This window comes from Saccostrea echinata, unplaced genomic scaffold (assembly GCF_033153115.1).
Source record: "Saccostrea echinata isolate AGI-Se365-2 ecotype Australia unplaced genomic scaffold, CSIRO_AGI_Sech_v1 ptg000016l, whole genome shotgun sequence".
Classification (NCBI taxonomy): Eukaryota; Metazoa; Mollusca; class Bivalvia; order Ostreida; family Ostreidae; genus Saccostrea; species Saccostrea echinata.
Genome location: NW_026889765.1, coordinates 25,037,501 through 25,057,359, shown reverse-complemented (window position 1 = coordinate 25,057,359; position 19,859 = coordinate 25,037,501). Strand labels below are relative to the sequence as shown.

At 34.3% G+C, this 19,859-nt stretch overlaps 1 protein-coding gene across 1 annotated transcript; it reads left to right on the top strand.

Moving 5' to 3' along the window:
• Positions 1-325: 325 nt before the first annotated feature.
• On the top strand, positions 326-2,099 carry LOC133189049 (uncharacterized). The gene is made up of 2 exons (XM_061324490.1): positions 326-1,200; positions 1,303-2,099. The coding sequence occupies exons 1-2, from the start codon at positions 516-518 to the stop codon at positions 1,662-1,664; spliced, it is 1,047 nt and encodes a 348-aa protein (XP_061180474.1). The 5' UTR covers positions 326-515; the 3' UTR covers positions 1,665-2,099.
• Positions 2,100-19,859: the final 17,760 nt, after the last annotated feature.

Below are 19,859 nucleotides of genomic sequence, written 5' to 3'. Positions count from 1 at the left end.
GAATTCATTCATTTGATGTGGCACTCACTCTTGTTGGTACCAAGAGGTCTGTTCCCACCACAGTCACCTGTGGGGGCGCTATCGCGCCAAGGATCTAGGGAGGTCATCCCGGTAGGCAGGTAGTGATTCCCTGGGTTCCGCCGGGGTATTTACATCTATGTATAAATAGATTGTGACAAATAGTGTAAAATGTGTAAAATCAATATTTGTTACTATTCATTGCATCTGGGATTAATCGCTACCCTAGTTATAGTATATTATTATTATACCTCTACTGTAATTACTCTATATAAAATTAATACCATAAAACTGTCTATTTCCCCGAAATGAGACTATTTCCCCCATCTGAGGACTACTCCCTGAAAAAATCAGAGCTACTCCCTGGGACTACTCCCTCATTAATATTCATTAATATTTTTAACCAATCAAAATATTCGGTGGGCGGGGCGTTCAAAGAATCTCGTGTCTGTGACGTAATATGAAATTAACAGATTACGTCAGAATCAGCTGGAAAGATGGATGGGGGGAGATTTGGAATTTTCACTGAGGAACAGTTACAATCTATTATTGACAACAAGTCAAGTTTGAACACAAAAGCAGTTGTAAAAACCGCGATAAATATACTTAAAACTTATCTCACTGAAAGAGACTTAGGAAATATTGACGATTTGGTAAATGTTACACCAGAGGAATTAAACCAGTGCTTGCGGAAATTTTATGCAGAGTTACGAAAAGTAGACGGAACTAAGTATGCTAGAAAGTCCATGGTAACTATTCGATATGGACTTCAACAACACTTTCTTAAAGTTCGGAGTGAGGATATCATCAACGATGACAGATACAGCACCTCCGGTGAAATGTTTAAAGCTGTCTTGGTCCAGCTCAAGAAAACCGGAGTCGGTGAAACAAAATCAAAGGAACCTATAGTTATAGAGGATATGGAAAAACTTTATGCATCTGATGCATTTTCCGTGGATACTCCCGAAGGACTCCAGAACAAAACGTTGTTTGAGTACTTGTATTACTTCTGTAACAGAGGAAGAGAAAATCTGCGGGAAGTCCAAAAATCAGACTTTACCATATCTGTGGATCCTTCCAATAGAGAGTACGTATCAGTTATAAACAAACAAACCAAGAATCATAGAGGGGATGATATTCACAACAAAGATCATAAACAAGGCCGAATGTATGACAGACCAGGTAAATTTTTAGAGTTATCTTTCTTTGTATACTCTGCTATAATTATCGTTAAAAAAACTAAAAGTAAAAACTGTAACTTATTCTTGAAATTTAAATTTATAGGCGATCCAAGGTGTCCTGTTACCTCATTCAAGAAATACTTGTCAAAGCTGCATCCATCTAACCCCAATTTTTGGCAAAGACCCAAAAGAAAGTATTCCTATGATGAAGACACCTGGTACGAAAATTCTGCACTCGGAAAAAACACGCTATATTCTTTTATGTCCTGTGTAAGTGAGGAGTACACCCTGTCCAAACGCTACACAAATCATTGTGTTCGGGCCACCTCAATCACTGTCCTAGACCACAAGGGTGTGGAAGCACGCCACATTATTGGTGTCACTGGACATAAAAGTGAAACCTCCATCATACAGTTCTCACTTGAGCGAGGACAAAAAGCGTCAAATGTCCGACATTCTAAGTGAAAATGTGCCCCCTGCTAAGCGATCTGTTAGATGTGTTCAGTCCAAACCCTGTCCTGATAATTTTCCAGAAATGTTCGATTTCTTGGATGATGACCTCAACAAAATTCTTTGCGAACTTGGAGATTACGAGTTTCAAAACTCCAACACAGGATTTGTTTCTTTACCCATGGCTCAAGTTCCCAACAACTTTCACTTTTCAAACTGCCAAATAACATTTAATATGCAAAACAACTAAAAATGTTCACTTAATGCTGACCGCACAATTAAGATTTTTAGGCTACTCTGCTTAATTTATTACAGTGATAAGTTGTGGTCAATCCACATGTATATATGTTGACTGTTGAAACTAGTTTTATTGAAGACATTATCTGTGATATTATTATTTTAATTTATTTATCAATTTATCTGTGATATTAACTGTGATAAATGACTTTAATGCTGACTATAGAAATATATTTCTGAAATAAATGTCAAATTAACTTTGTTTTAAAATGTTATCAATTTTTAAAAATTAAATTCATTGAAAATTTAATAAAATTTCATTTTTTTTTTCTTTTTTGTGTTTCTTTGGTCTTAAAATAGCCTAAAAATATGGTTTAACGAATACTTTTTAAAATTGTTTCGGTATAATAAAACAGTTATAGGATGGATTTTCGGGAAATAGCAATTTTATGGTCCCCCTCGGGAGGAAACTATTTCCCTCGGCGGCTTCGCCGCCTCGGGAAATACAATGGAGTTTCCTCCCTCGGGGGACCATAAAATTGCTATTTCCCTCAAACCCATTCTATAACTGTATATTATTCCTCTACTGTTATTACTCTATATAAAATTAATACCATAAAACTGTCTATTTCCCTGAGAAGATACTACTTCCCTCATTTGAGGACTACTCCCTGAAAAATCGGAGCTACTCCCTGGGACTACTCCCTCATGAATATTTATTAATGATTTTAACCAATTAAAATGAACAGTGGGCGGGGCGTTCAAGGAATCTCGAGTCTGTGATGTAATGTTATTATGAATGTCACTATATATGACGTCAAAATATTTCGACATGCGATGTCAAAATCATACTGGGACTAGCAAAATGAAGACAACGATAATCCTTCGAAGTGTCAGTGAAATTATTTTATATATTTTGATAATTTTATTTTCCTCGGTATTGATGCATTAGTTATCTTACAATATTTTTAATCACATGCATTTGTAAATATTTAAATGCCTCTATATTGTTTTAATAAAATGTCTGAGTCTCTAGTTGAATAAATCTCCCATGATTGTTTCGGTATAATAAAACAGTTATGGAATGGGTACTCGGGAAATATCAAATTTATGGTTCCCCTCGGCAGGAAACTATTTCCCTCGGCGGCTTCGCCGGCTCGGGAAATAGTTTCCTCCCTTGGGGAACCATAAATTCCCTCATACCCGTTCCATAACTGTATACTATACTATTATGTACTATATATTATTCAAGTACAATGTAAATCAATGGTTGGAACAGTTAATGTTTTTTTTTATATAAATAAATCACTCCTCACATGGGTTGTAACAAGGATTTTTTTTTAGAAGTATTAGATATCTACTTTTATTACATAACTCCAAATCACCAAAATGGGGATTAGTGTGCATCTTACTGAAAACAGATCAACGTGAAACATTTTATTTAAATACTCAAAAAAAAAAAAAAAAAAAAAAGAAAAAAAGAAAAAAAAAAAATTATACAATTGTTTATTTCTTTTAAAACTGTATTTTGTTTCGAGTAAGGGAGTCTTGTTTAGAATTCATGGTATAATTATATAATTTAAGTTCTGCATCTTTAACTTGATTCATATTACAAAACTATGTACTCCTTATACAACAAACATTTTCGTCATCAAGCACAGAAATGCTTGCTTCTATCAGGATTGACCCATACAGTATATATATTTATCCCATGTTTACCCCTTTGTCCCGTGGATATGACTCATTGGATATTTCTTCATATCCCACAGTTAAGTGCAGTTGTGACGTCACAATGGTTTTTGCTTTAGCGTGATGAAGAAAAATAAAGTGGATTCCTATATGAAACTGTGTAAAACATTGGTTGTGAAGTATTAAACATGGGATAAAAAGAATCTCCCATGATATGTAGTTGGATATGACTTTTATCCAACTCGTTGTGTGTTTTTATCCCCTCGCCAAGGCTCGGGGATAAAAAAACACACAACTCGTTGGATAAAAATCATATCCAACTACAAATCATGGGAGATCCTATATATATTAAGGGGATGAAGGACACATGGTCACATGACTCTATTTAACTACGTCATAGTCTCCGTTTATATAAGCGCAAAACGTGTAAAGCATCAGTTCTTGTATAATTTTTTGACAATTTTTTTCTTTAATTACCATCTAATATTAAAAAAAATGAAAAGTTTAATATTCTTCCAAACGTTAACAAATTATGAAAAAGATTGATCCACTCCTCTATTTCCCTAAACTGCGTGTCCAATTCGTCGATGACGTCATACACGATCTGTTAGTACAGCAAGATCATACTCGGTGAATACAGGGGCGGTATTGTTATATAAAAACAGGTCATAATCAGTATATGATGAAATATTTTGAGAAACAGGGAGCACAAAAATTACTTTTGCATGGCTGATGACGGAAATCTTATGTAGGTATATCTTATTTCGCTTATTTAGCTTACGTGTGACGTCATAGATGGTTTTTCCCGTACTCGAGAAATGTAAACATGACACGTTTTTATCATGCTTATGTCCTCTTTAACGATGCCCTGTGCAATATTGAGGTCAGCTTCACCATTCGAAATTTTTACAGTTAATAATTAATTAGAAGGACTTGCATTTCAACGTAAATTTAAAAAAAATTTGAATGATAGAATTTTTTGTGAATTACGTTTTTTGTTGTTTAAGTTGTCTTAAAAAGTTCGTAATTTTCCCTATCAAAATGCAGTGTGATAGAAGAAACTTACTTTTTCGAATTTTAAATCCTATTCAAACTCTAAAATATTTTAAAAGATAAATGTTTACTCACATATTTTTATATATGCTTTAAAAATCCCATTATGGACAGAGTAAAAAGCCCGGAAACGTGGAGAATTAAAACTCCACTTAGATACTGTAGGGCATAGTATTTGTCAATCAATATCTCTAAAATAAGGTAAGAAACCTAATGATATAACTGCTTTAAGATATGTGGGACATACTTAATTAGAAATATACAAAATATAAAAAAAATTGAATGACAAGTATTTTTTCAGCTAAAGGTACTTCTTCCCCTTAAGTTATATATATAGCACGTGTGTAAAAGATTGTCTTCTGCAATCACTCAAAACAGGACAGTAAATGATCCTTACTTGCAAAAATGTAGTGGCGTAAAGCTGTTTATATTTCACAATGTTTATAGATGTTAAAACGGTCGATAGGAAACATTCATATTTAAAGTCCTTCTGTGCCTTTTAAGGCCTACTCTAATTTTACATAGTTTTCATTTTCTTCCCCTTCAAGGTCATCCATTAGTCTGACCGTGGGTAGACTTCCTACGAGACAAAAATTACAATCAAGACAGTTGTTAACATCTTTCCAAGATGTTAACAAAGTGATGGCAGAAAAAAACTCTACGTTTCCATATCAGTTCATTATAGATATTTGAATATATGAACTGATTTTTGGTACATCTAGATCTTGTCATGTGGAAATGTTCTTCTTGAAGAGCGTAAGCGTTGAACATGACTGTCGATTTTCTTTTATCAAAGGTTTTCTTTTTCATATGTTTTGAAATGATAAATCAATATGTTTTGTGCTTCATTCGGTGTAATAAACAATTCATTGCATGAATATTTAATATTTGAGAAATTTGCAAATTTCTTCTCGCATGAAAATACATTCCCCTCGGGCTTTGCCCTTGGGAAAATGATTTTTCATGCGGTGCACTTTCAACAGCGGATTTCAGAAAGCAGAACTACAGTAGTTGCATACTCGGACACTTCACTCATTACAAAATTAGTATATTGATAAAGTTTATTAAATCATTTCGAATGAATTTTACCAAAGAAATCCACAATTATTGAGCAAGCAGGAAATCTAATGAATTCTAAGTGCACTGTGACAACAACAATACGCTGAAGTCAAACCCTTTCATATTTCTTGTTGACAAACCACGATATGATTGATTGATTGATTGATTGATTGTAAGTTGTTTTACGTCCCATTCGATAAGTTTTCACTCATATAGAGACGTCACCGTATACCTGTGAAGGGCTTCAAATTTAGACCTATACTCGGCAGTCAAGGTCATTGAGAAGTAAGGGTTCTTTATCGTGCCAACACCTACTCGGTTTTTAAGGTCTCATCTGAAAGATCCGTGATTTTCACTTCTAGTGCCGGGTGCTTGGCGAAGGAACAGTCACTACGTATGTTTACGTTTTAGGTTTGACGCGGCGCGGCGAACGAGAATCGAACCGGGGCCTCCTGATCATGAAGCGAGCGCCCTACCACTAGGCTACCGTGACCGGTAACCACGATTTGTCAATACTCTGAAAGCAACCTGTTAACATATTACATGTACATAGTGACAAACCGCTATACATATATATGAAGACGCTGAAGTCCAGCCCACCTTGCATATTACAGAGTACAAATCACCATGAAATAACTATAAAATGAAGTCCACCCCTTGCACATTACATAGTGACAAACCACTGTGATATACATATAACAGAACGCCGAAGTACATCCCTTACATATAAAATGGTGACAGACTACTTCAAAGGGGCCTCTACACAGTTGGATCGCCCTTTGTTTACAATTTAAGTTTCTATTTTTATTTAAAAAATTAGTTTATTAAATTGAACTTACAGAAAAATTCTTAAAATAAATTGGAGTTCTTCATAACATTATGTCAAACATTCGTATTTATAAACATGGTCTCGAGCTCTTTTCTTGTTAACGTTTTACCGAGTGTGTTCAACTCTACACACTTCACTGAGCACGGGCTGACATTACTCGTCAGTTGTTTTTGCTTTCACATATTTCTACTCTGAATTTATGGGATTTTAGTTTTAATATTTTTTAATTAATGCGCAACAAATTATCGTATTTTCTTAGAGTGCTGCAGGTAAATCACAGTGGGTGATTTAACGAATTTTCCTAGCACCTTGTATTTTCCAGTTTACTGGCATTTAATGCACTGTTCATTTCTTCTTTTTCATTAGTATGGAGGCTCAGTGTGGTGTAAGCCAATAACAAAGTTTATAAGTTTTGTGAAAAGTTTATTAAACTACCGTGATCGTATAGAATTTTAAATGCTTGTTTCTGAAATGTCATCAGTTTAGAGCGATACACTGGTTATAGCGAAAGCTTTTAAGATCCGTCCCAAATATTCAAAAAGAACGTAGAACTAAAACTCAAAAGTAGTAATTTAGGTGATGTCCGAAAAGTTGAAGTCCAAAGTTAGTTCAAAGAGTATTCCAAAAGAGTATCAATAGATGCCAAAGAATAGTCGAAAGAATGAATAGAAGAATGCCGTTTTCCGGCAAAACAGGGTATTTTGTGTTCAGAGGGTATTCTTGGTCCCTGATATAAAAGTACTTTTCATTGGCTGACTTAACATTGCCATACCACCTTCGCTTAGTCCGTAGGTCTGTCCGTTGACCCATGAAACCCAACATGGCACCACCCTCCAATCCAGGTATACCTACATTGATAATATTTATGGACTCAGTCCCCATCTCCGCACCACAGGAGTTCTAGCTGTAGGCTCTTTTACTTATCTGCTTCAAAGCTCTAAATTTTATTACTCTTAAGCAAGAATCTTAATAGTAACTTTACATTTCCGTTCAAATTTTATTACACTGTACTTAGTATCGATGGGCTTGATTGGTCCAATTTGATCAATTCCATTACAAAAGAATTTACAAAATTATAGTTAAGTGTACCAATAACAACATCTAATTTGTTCTAACAATATAATAATAGTTCATGATGTTAAAGTCTCTTTTCCAATTATAAAATTACTGTATGTGGTACACAATGTACATCCCTGTTTAACAAACTTTTATTTTATTTTACTGTCACTATTAAGTCCACTATTAATAGCTAAAAGGATTACGCTATGAATATATTCCAAGTTCAAAATGTTCAAATGAAATGTCCATGCTAAACCCAAAAGGTTTACAGGACATCGATTTTTCCAGTCGTTCAGGCATCATATATTCCTTTAGGCATTTTTTATTTTTTTTTTTTCATAAACTTCTTTTTCATTGATTTTGATTATTTTATTTATTAATCTTCATTGTCAAATAAATCATCATTAATTATTTGTTATGATAGTTGATTCTCACTTCAATAAATTTTATTAAATTTCTAAACAGTATTTTCATTCAGCAGTGATCATAGTTAAGAAATCCCGTTACCCAGATTGAAAACTTTTTTAATGTAGTATACTACTTTCAGTGGAGTTGATTGTTTGAATTCTAAACGTTCTATTTCCGCTTCCACTCACCTTACAGAATGCATAGTGACAGACCATTTTAATATAAAAAATATTCATAAGTCCAGTGCATTCTAATTTCATTGACATTTATTCAATATTAAAATTCTACTTAATACATGTATTAGTGGAATAATATGACGTTTTAGTTTAGACAACATTGCCTGGACAGACCACCTTCACACAGACCCTTGGTATACGATCCAAAGCAGTGGTTCCGGTTATTTTGACAAATACCACCTCTACGCAAACAATTTGAATCAGCTCCTGTCAGAATGTACATGTAAATGGTAAGTGCTGACAAAAAATGGTTGATCTAAAAGTCAAAACATGCAAACATTTATAGAATACAATATGCACTATTTTATTTCTATTTTTTAGTTCTCCCTGACTGAAACATAAGTCTTCCTATTTTGAAATATAATTATGTAGTTTATACATATTTTCAATACACATTTTAGATTGTGAAAAGTACCGCAATCCAATATAGATTCTTCTATTTCATTAAATTATATTTGTAAGACCAGATGCTGAAATTTTTGCTGGGCAACTGCATTCGTTTTCAAGGTATTACCAGGATCGCAGCAATTTTCAAACAGCTTAATACTTCTATGTGTACATGTAAAAGCTTATTGTAGAGACCATTACATTACCATCCAGTGTATCTCTTTTGCTTGTATCAGTTAACAAGAACAAGAAAGTGTACAGAAATGATATAATTATGAATAAAATCTAAAAAGGACATTGAATTCAAGCTAGTAAATGTACATTGTAGCCTTATAATGGATACAAATGCCATCTAAAGAGCTTAGACTTTTTTTCAGTTCATACAATTAAAAGAATAATTAAGGTCTTCCGCTCCAGGCGGAAGACCTTCTACTGATTCTGATGGTTAAGATTATTCTTATTATTCTTTTTTTTTTCCTAGACGCCAACTTTGAGACCTCATATCTTGCTCATTTCTCAACGGATTTTGCTCAAATTTGCAGGGTTTATAGACGTTACTAAACTCTATCAGAATGCTGTCAAACATTTCAAAAATTCACTTCCGCTTTTGGGTTATCTCCCTTTAAATGAAAATTTAGTAGGCTTCATTTCCAGACAAAGGCTCAGAGACTACAAAAGCTGGAGTAGAAATTCTACCGAATTTAAATAATAGAAGCACTGAAGTTGTGCACATCGGTTTTTGTTTTTCAATTTCTGTATTCAAAATGGCGCTAGAGAGGGGTCAAAAATTAGAACGCCTAAAAGAGCGAAAATTTACACATAATTTCCTTTTTATCTTCTAAACTAAAAATATTTTGATAAAACATGTAGAATAAAAGTTGTGCACAATTTTAAGGCCTTTCATTTGACACCACTAAAAAGGGTCTAGCCCCTAAAATTAGGGATCTGGGGCCATTTAAAGTTTTTGCTTTATAACTCAAAAACGGTAAATATTTCGAAATAGCTGCCGTAATTAAAGTTGTTATTTAACATCTTATTGATCTCAAGAAAATGTTATTTTGTTTGAGTCTTGTGTTCTAAATGAGCTAGAAGCATAACATATATACAGGTAAGTGTTTTCATTCAGCAAGTAAACAAGAGCTCTTCATGCGTGTAATTAAAATAAACTTACTATAAATAATAAACCTAGCTACATTAGATGCTAATACTCTTTAGAATCAGGTTCTTGAAGTATTTTGTGCTTTATTTCCAAATTATTTACTGACAACTTTCCCTTTTATTTCGTTTGTTTTCAAATTTGGATAAACCAGTCTACTAAACAGGGGAAAAAAAGATAACCTTTTCTTCTTATCATATAAAAACAAACAATAAAGTTAGAAAATAAAACAAAACTTTAAACGTAGACTATTCACAGCCATTAAGTACACGCCTTTTACATTCACTTTGTGTGTTTACAATTATGTAACCCCTCCCTCCATAGCGCGTGGCAAAGGAGGTCACCGAAGATCAATCGGCGTGTGAACCAGCGACCTAAGGTCATACACAAAACAATCCATAGAATGGCCATTCCAAATACATTTTGTTAACTAAGTGATGAGTGGATGAATATGTTGAATCTTTCAGACTATTTCGTAATATCTTTGATTAAGTCGCTAGTACATTTCAATTTACATATTAGAAGAAGTTGCATATTTATTTTTATAAACATTGTATTTCTCGATGTTGAGATAATTGCGCTTTGTGGAAAATTACTTTAAAATCATTTCGAATCTTTCATATGATTTCGTCTTACTGTTTATCACTCGCTCGTTTTAATCAGCTAGTCTTAACTGCCTTTCACTTATTCACTTCAAATTCAATGCATTTTGAATGCCGAAAAGACCACTTTGTTTGTGTATTAAAGAAACAGTTTATTTATCTCTCTAATGTTATTATTTAACAAGTTGCTATTTCTTTCATGAACATTAAACAGCATGTATGTAATTATCACGATAATTGTACGTAGAGGTCACATTTTTAATTGTCAGGAAAATCAAAAATAAAATTAAGTACTTTTGAGTTTGTATTATTTTCTTCCTAACTTACAATATTATTGCATACAAAATACTAGGTGGGACGCAAGTAAGCTAAATATTTCACTTGTATTTGAAAATTCTATCGAGCGTCGAAAGAATTTTACCCGTTAAAAAGTGTACCAAAAAACCCTTCCTATGCAGTTTTCTTTGGGAAGCAATTGGCTTAGATAGTTTGTTCCGACATGTGTTGACAAAATTCACGCAATGAGAAGCCATACATTTCGAACTTGTGACCTCTTGGTCAGTGCATGTGAAGATTACGCATGGCAATTAGTGTCTGGAAAATAAATGATTTGACAGGTTAAGATTTGTTCTCATTCTAAATTAAATACAAACACAAACCCGTTATTTTCTTTGTTATTTTATACCGTCCCTTATATCAGACATGTTATTTTAAAAACGTGTTGTTTAGGAAGATTAATCTTATGCATTTGTTATATCTCATCTAATAAACTGAATTTACCCATGACACGAATTACTGGTACATGCATGTAAGTACGCGTAAATGTTTATGTGGAAGAGCGCCCAAAATAAATACACTTCGAACTCTGGAATTTCCCTATTTTACTGTTTAAATCATAGGTCCGCTCAGCTGACGAGTTGTTTTAATAACGGTAATAAATTATATTCAAGTCCTGGCCAGCGATCGTTACGGTTGGTGACACTGCAATTAAACAGGTCGATACTCAGGTACTAAGATACTAACGGGTATATATATTTTCACCTAATATGTTTTCATTAAGTGTTTTCATAAGAAGTAAATTGCTGGATGATATCATGTTCTCCCTGATCACATCGATAGCGTGTAGAAACAGCGGTACATGAACACACGCTTTTGTGTACAAAGCAAACGTGTAAACCAAAAGGATGGGAAAAAACGACGAAATAAAAACATTTCTCTATTAACTGAAACTATTGTCTTTAGACAGATAAAAATAAATGATTATCCGCCTGAGAACATGTGAAAATTATACCCAAATACAATGTAACGAAGGATTTGGGGTTTAATCCCGAGTACACAATTATAGCAATGATGTGTACATGTACATGCAGAATACTGCTTTTTTATCCTTCGTCCATGTGTTCCTCCTTAACGGAAAAAATTATCAGTAAATTATATTATACCGAACGAGGTTGAAAAATGACGAACTTTATTTCTTAAAATTAACAGCAATTATCAGACTTTTCTCATATCACTGTAAAAATGCCCTAAAAAACTAAAACCGTCTTTTTGACTTTGTCAACGCGTTTGATAGATAATGAAAAAAAAAAACGCTGGCAGATTTAGAGGAGGTTCAGGGGGCCTGCCCTCTTTTGTATCCAAAATATACACAAGATTTAATAAATCAATTTTTTATGTGGGTTTGGGCCCCTACCCCGACACAAAACTGGTCGGGCCCCCTTTTCAAGACTCCTGTATCCGCCACTGAAAAAGAATGTGTTGTTCTACTGGATGTCGATATCTGAATTATGTTTTAATTAAACACCTTGTCTAATATATCATGGGCGCCCATAATAGGACGATTATTCGTTTTTTAAAATAAAGTGGTTCTTACAGATGTTAAAAAAAAAATTATAAACGGCTAATTAATTATTTTATTCATCTACAACAAATGTTAGTTTAGTTCTTTGCTTACATAATCCAACTTTTATAAATTAACACGAAAGTCGTGCGATCGTATACAAATACTCAGAAGCAATCTTTCATATTTAATGAACGTATAGGTGAATAAATTTCCTCTCATCACTATACGTATACCCCCATCCTCGAAATAAATAGAAAGTTTTCCTTTCGCAGTCGGTTGGTTTTACCAGGTACATGTCAGTACAAGTGAGGATGGAGCTTTACAGAAGCAGGTGATGAATTCCGAGAGAGATAGGCACTGCCTATTTTATATACATGTACATTCTTAGGGACCTTGTTTTCTGAACCGATTTCACTGTTATTCAAAGACCTAGCTAGAAATTCTCTCTCTCTCTCTCTCTCTCTCTCTCTCTCTCTCTCTCTCTCTCTCTTTGAAATGCAGGCCCGTCGATTGTAAAAAAAAAAATGACAAAATAATTTCAATTTTTAATAAGTATCTCACCTTCCAAGCCAAAGACCCAAGGAAGCTTTTCTGTTCATAATTCTTCATCTTTGTTTGCTTTCTTGGTGTATATGAGCGTTATCGTCGTTGTTGTTCTAAAGCTACTTGTAAATTTTTCTCATTTTTATCAAGAACCATAGGACCATAACAACGAAAATTAACACAGAATATTTTTGGTAAAGTTTTATTCAAATGAAGGGTCACATCCTCTTTTAACGGATACATGTAGTAAAAGTTAGATGGGGTCCAGGCGCGGATCAAGGAATTTTTTTCCACGCGGGGGGGGGGGGATCCAAAAAAAAAAAAATTTTCAACCCAGAAATTTCTTGACGAGCCAAAAAAAGAAACTCTTTTCCCAAACGTGAAAAACCAATTTCGTGTGTGTGTTTGTGTGTGTGTATGAGGGGGGGGGGGGGTCGCTGACTTTTAAAGCTTCATACCTAAGACTTTTCATACCATTTTAACACAGATCCGCGTTTTCGACGAAGGGTCCGCGTTTTCTGGGGGGGGGGGGGGGGGGCATGGTCACTTTTACTTGGCTTAGTATATACATTTAACTGCCCCCAAACCCCTCTAGATCCGCGCATGGGGTCATTTGAAAATAGTATTCTCAAGAACCCCTGGACTAGAATGAGAAAATTTCCAACATAGCATACATTCATTTTTTTTTTCAAATATTGATTCCAGGGAGAAGGTTTGGGCCGGAAAGAGTGTTCATAATTTAACATAGGAATTTATATATCCCCCCAAACGAAGTGTGTGGGTTTGGGGTGGAGGTGTTTTGAGTCTTCTGGTATCACACTGTCCGTCTGCCTAGCTGTCCGTCTGTACGTGATAGTTTGCCAAGGATATTATAACTTTGTTATGAAGAAACTGGAAGGTCAACTTGGTACAAAGATTACTAATGATCCGAGGGTGTGTCAAGGTTTTGATCCAATGTCATTCCGGCAAGTTCAAGGTCACTGGAAAAAAAATAGCAAGTATCATACTTGATACAGGAATTGCTTATGACAAAATTAAATGGTTTGACACGACCTTCATCCAAGGTCATTCCTGTAAGTTCAAGGTCACTGACAGAAAACTGTAAGATTACTGTATGTGCTATAATTTTGGAAGCTCATACTTGGAACAAAGATTGCTTATGATCCACCGGTTTGAGATAACATAGTACTAGACTGGCAGAAGAAATGGCAAAATTCGTGCCTGGATTATAAATTTATAAGGGGTGGGAGGAACACAGGAAACTTTTTCTCAGATTGCTTGAGATGAGTTTGTCCTGACCTTGAACAAAGGTTTTTTCGGCAAGTTCAAGGTCACTGGCAGATAAATATTATTTTTTCCCCCATGTTATAACTTTGTTATATAAAATCACTGGAAGCTTTTACTTGATACAGAGATTGCTTATGATCCAAGAATGTGTTTTGACCTTGATCCAAGGTCTTTCTGGCAAGTTCAAGGTCACTGACAGAAAAGTGCAATATTCTTTTTCAGGTATATCTTTGTCATTGAGTATCACTGGAAGCTCTTAATTTGTTCAAAGGTTGTTTTTTACCTTAACATAGGTCATTTAGGCAAGATCAAGGTCACTGATATAATAAGTGTAAAATTCAAAAAGGTTTAGTCGCGCACGTGGCGCAGTGGTAAGAGTGTCTGCTCTAGAGTCGTGGATTAAGGAGTTGATCCTTACGTCGCAGGTTCGAATCCCAATGTGGGATGCAGAGACCGATCCTTTGGATGAGACCGTACAAACTGAGGTCCCGTCTGGCAGTAGGTGCTGACACGAAAAAGATCCCTCACTGCTCAATGGCCATGAGTGCCGAGTATAGGTCAAATTTGGAGACCTCCATCGGCAAATGGTGGCGTCTCCATATGATTGAAAAATTCTCGAAGCTGACGTTAAACAACATACAAACAAACAAACAAAAAGGTCCATAATTTTGTAATAGAAAAAATTGCATGCATTTGCATTTCACTGAAAAGTTGATAAATATATCATCCAGAGTGTGTAATGGTCTTGACTTAAATTCGAGGTCACTTAGAATATGATGTTTTGGATGAATAGTCTGAAAGAATACGTGACTGTGATTTTTTTTATGTCGGTGACATACAGATGGTGTTTGCTCTTAACCAGCTGCAGAATGTGTCATGGCTTGACGCAAGGTTATTTGGACAAGTTCAAGTTCACTGACGGGGGAATTTTACATTCCTTAACTGTCTTTCTACTGTTGAAACATTGAAAGTTGATGCCCCTTACAGGATTGTTTATAACCTTAAAATGTTGCACTACCTTGACTCAAGGTCACTATGTCCTGTCCGGAGCTCAGACGGAAGACCTATTCGTTGCATTGCAACGAGCTCGGCTCTAGTTCTTTTTTTTTTCCTAGACGCCAACTTTGAGACCTCATATCTTGCTCATTTCTCAATGGATTTTGCTCAAATTTGCAGGGTTTAAAGACGTTACAAAATTCTATCAGAATGCAGTCAAACATTTCAAAAACCCACTTCCGCTTTTGGGTTATCTCCCTTTAAATGAAAATTTAGTAGGCTTCATTTCCAGACAAAGGCTCAGAGACTACTGAAGCTGGAGTAGAAATTCTACCGAATTTAAATAATAGAAGCACTGAAGTTGTGCATATCGGTTTTTGTTTTTCAATTTCTGTATTCAAAATGGCGCTAGAGAGGGGTCAAAAATTAGAACGCCAAAAAGAGCGAAAATTTACACATATTTTCCTTTTTATCTTCTAAACTAAAAATATTTTGATAAAACATGTAGAATAAAAGTTGTGCACAATTTTAAGGCCTTTCATTTGACACCACTAAAAAGGGTCTGGCCCCTAAGATTAGGGATCTGGGGCCCTTTAAAGTTTTTGCTTTATAACTCAAAAACGGTAAATATTTCGAAATAGCTGCCGTAATTAAAGTTGTTATTTAACATCTTATTGATCTCAAGAAAATGTTATTTTGTTTGAGTCTTGTGTTCTAAATGAGCTAGAAGCATAACTCATATACAGGTAAGTGTTTTCATTCAGCAAATAAACAAGAGCTCTTCATGCGTGCAATTAAAATAAACTTACTATAAATAATAAACCTTGCTATATTAGATGCTAATATTCTTTAGAATCAGGTTTTTGAAGTATTTTGTGCTTTATTTCCAAATTATTTACTGACAAATTTCCCTTTTATTTCGTTTGTTTTCAAATTTGGATAAACCACTCTACTAAACAGGGAAAAAAAGATAACCTTTTCTTCTTATCATATAAAAACAAACAATAAAGTTAGAAAATAAAACAAAACTTTAAACATAGACTATTCACAGCCATTAAGTACACGCCTTTTACATTCACCTCGTGTGTTAACAATTATGTAACCCTTCCCTCGATAGCGCGTGGCAAAGGAGGTCACCGAGGATCAATCGGCGTGTGAACCAGCGACCTAAGGTCATACACAAAACAAACCATAGAATGGCCATTCCAAATACATTTTAACTAAGTGATGAGTGGATAAATATGTTGAATCTTTCAGATTATTTCATATCTTTGATTAAGTCGCTAGTACATTTCAATTTATATTTTATTCGCTCAATTACAAGAAAGTTGCATATTTATTCTTATAAACATTGCATTGTTGAGATAATTGCGCGTTGTGGAAAATTACTTTAAAATCATTTCGAATCTATCAGATGATTCCGTCTTACTGTTTAATTATCACTCGCTCGTTTTAATCAGCTAGTCTTAACTGCCTTTCACTTATTCACTTCAAATTCAATGCATTTTGAATGCCGAAAAGACCACTTTCTTTGCGTATTAAAGAAACAGTTTATTTATCTCTCTTATGTTATTATTTAACGAGTTGCTATTTCTTTCATGAACATTAAACAGGATGTATATAATAAAAAACGATAATTGTATGTAGAGGTCACATTTTTAATTGTCAGGAAAATCGAAAATAAAATTAAGTACTTTTGAGTTTGTATTATTTTCTTCCTAACTTACAATATTATTGCATACAAAATACTAGGTCGGACGCATGTAACTTAACCGCCTCAATAGTTCACTTGTATTTGAAAATTCTATCGAGCGTCGAATGAATTTTACCCGTTAAAAGGTGTACCCAAAAAAAAAACCCTTCCTATGCAGTTTTCTTTGGGAATCAATTGGCTTAATAGTCTACTCCGACATATGTTGACAAAACTCACGCAATGAGAAGCCATACATTTCAAACTTGTGACCTCTTGGTCAGTGCATGTGAAGATTACGCATGGCAATTAGTGTCTGGAAAACGAAGTATGTTTTATAAGTGATTTGACAGGTTAAGATTTGTTCTCATTCCAAATTAAATACAAACACAAACCCTTTATTTTCTTTGTTATTTTATATCAGTTATATCAGATAGATTGTTTTAAAAACGTGTTGTTTAGGAAGATTAATCTTATGCATTTGTTTTATTTCATCTAATAAATTGAATTTAGCCATGACACAAATTATTGGTACATGCATGTAAGTACGCGTAAATGCGATTTAATTTGTTTATGCGGAAGAGCGCCCAAAATAAATACACTTCGAACTCTGGAATTTCCCTATTTTACTGTTTAAATCATAGGTCCACTCAGCTGACGAGTTGTTTTAATAACGGTAATGAATTATATTCAAGTCCTGGCCAGCGATCGTTACGGTTGGTGACATTGCAATTAAACAGGTAGCTACTAAGGTACTAAGATACTAACGGGTATATATATTTTCACCTAATATGTTTTCATTAAGTGTTTTCATAAGAAGTAAATTGCTGGAGGATATCATGTTCTCCCTGATCACATCGATAGCGTGTAGAAACAGGTATATGAACACACGCTTTTGTGTACAAAGCAAACGTGTAAACCAAAAGGATGGGAAAAAACGACGAAATAAAAACATTTCTCTATTAACTGAAATTATTGTCTTTAGACAGATAAAAATAAATGATTATCCGCCTGAGAACATGTGAAAATTATACCCAAATACAATGTAACGAAGGATTTTGGGTTTAATCCCGAGTACACAATTATAGCAATGATGTGTACATGTACATGCAGAATACCTCTTTTTTTTATCCTTCGTCCATGTGTTCCTCCTTAACGGAAAAAATTATCAGTAAATTATATTATACCGAACGAGGTTGAAAAATGCCGAGCTTTATTTCTTAAAATTAACAGCAATTATCCGACTTTTCTCATATCACTGTAAAAATGCCGTAAAAACTAAAACCGTCTGGTTTGACTTTGTCAACGCGTTTTAGATCGGGTTTGAGGTTTTTATTAAATGTCTGGAGTATTTCGCTTATTCTGCAAGTCCGTATAATGAAAGAAAACACTGACAGATTAAGAGGAGGTTCAGGGGCCTGCCCCCCACTGGCGGATTTAAGTGGGGCTTGGGGGCGCACGCCCCCCTCCCCCCTAAAATATTTAAAATATGACATGACTAATATTAATAATGCCATACTTTGGTTTTATGATTAATGGTCAATTAAAAAATGGTAATTTTATTTTATGACCAAGTATCGGTTTTCTTAAAAATCAAGTCTGAAAACCTTGCATTCCCTAGGCTATGAATATTATCTCATAATTATTCAGAGCGGAAAACGTCTCCCGATTTCGTTTTAAGGGTAGACAGCACTTGTCAATTTCCTATGATGATGCAAAGAAAAATACTGCAATATTTAAAGGCTGGTCGAAGGTAAATGACATTCGGCAAACCTCGGCTGATTCCGTCACCTTCATCCAGATGAGGTACGAATCGGCCGAGGTGTGCCGAGTGAGGTAAATAAATGAATTTAAAATCAGAAGGTCTACGTTACAAACCTATCCACTGATTGATGTATTTATTTATCAAATGGTGTAACTATGCAGTAATTTACTTACATAGATACAAGACTTTTTTTTAACGTCAGGATATAGGTTAGGATGGTCACAGACGAGTGTAACTTCGACCACCTGGTTAATTTCGACTGTTCATAAATACCTTAAAATAATTTGTTTATAACCCATTATAGTGTACACACATCTCTTTTATGCAGAAAGAAAATGGATTTTTCATATACAAATCAATGTTGATAATAATAGGCGAAATTTATTTCTTTACTGGAAAATTACATCCAAGAAGAAACTTTATCGCCCGAAAAATTACGGACGAGTATTTTTAAACCATTGCGGGGAATTATCAGTTTATCACCTCTAAAAATATCTTGTATATACAGAAAGACACAGTGGATATTCCTGGCGTGAAATTTATCAACTATGTTTAAATTTGCAACTTAAATTCATACCTTTTAAATTTATAGTATTTAGTTTTTACAAATAAAATGCAAATCAGCTGAACAGAAATCGGCCGAAGTTACCCTTTGCATGAATACGGCGTCAGCAGGTAACTCAGTTCGACCAATGAAAATGACGCAATGCTATTTGTTACCAGAAAAATCATGACCACCATCCGTATAAAAAAACTTAAAAAGTATTAGGATAAGTATTATGTACAAGAATACTCCGTAGAAACTAGTTCTATAACCGTGAAAAAAATCATCTGTTTTGTTTACATGCGGTTTAGATGCCTGCGCATATATATATTTGTAGCATGCCTTGACAAATCGGTAAATTAGTCTCTAGGCACCTGGTGCACTTAATGTCTTCAAATTAGGTACATTTTGAAAATTGCTTTTTTTTCTTTTTGTCAGCATTTTTTCACAATCTTTTATGTTTTACAACAGAATAATTTAAATTAATATATATGTATTTTTTTAAATTAGAGATGACGCGAATAATTTCATTTATATTTGCACATCGATCGAAAATACCCCGTGTGCAGTTGAAGTTACCCAACACACATATCTTGTAAATCGAACACATTTATTTTATATCATGACGAATAATACATATAACACAATGTAATCTGAACAATAAAAGGTATTCCGAAGGAAAAATAATCCAGTAAATGTTGAGCGTAATACATGTAATAGGGAGTGACATACTTGAACAAAAGATTTAATAAATCAATTTATAATGTGGCTTTGGGCCCCTACCTCGACACAAAACTGGTCGGGCCCCCTTTTCAAGATTCCTGTTT

Bases quoted from the DNA above. Each gene is read 5' to 3' on its own strand.
- LOC133189049 (XM_061324490.1), top strand. From the start codon at position 516: ATGGATGGGGGGAGATTTGGAATTTTCACTGAGGAACAGTTACAATCT. The intron at 1,201-1,302 runs GTAAATTTTTAG...TTAAATTTATAG, and splicing joins CCGAATGTATGACAGACCAG to GCGATCCAAGGTGTCCTGTT.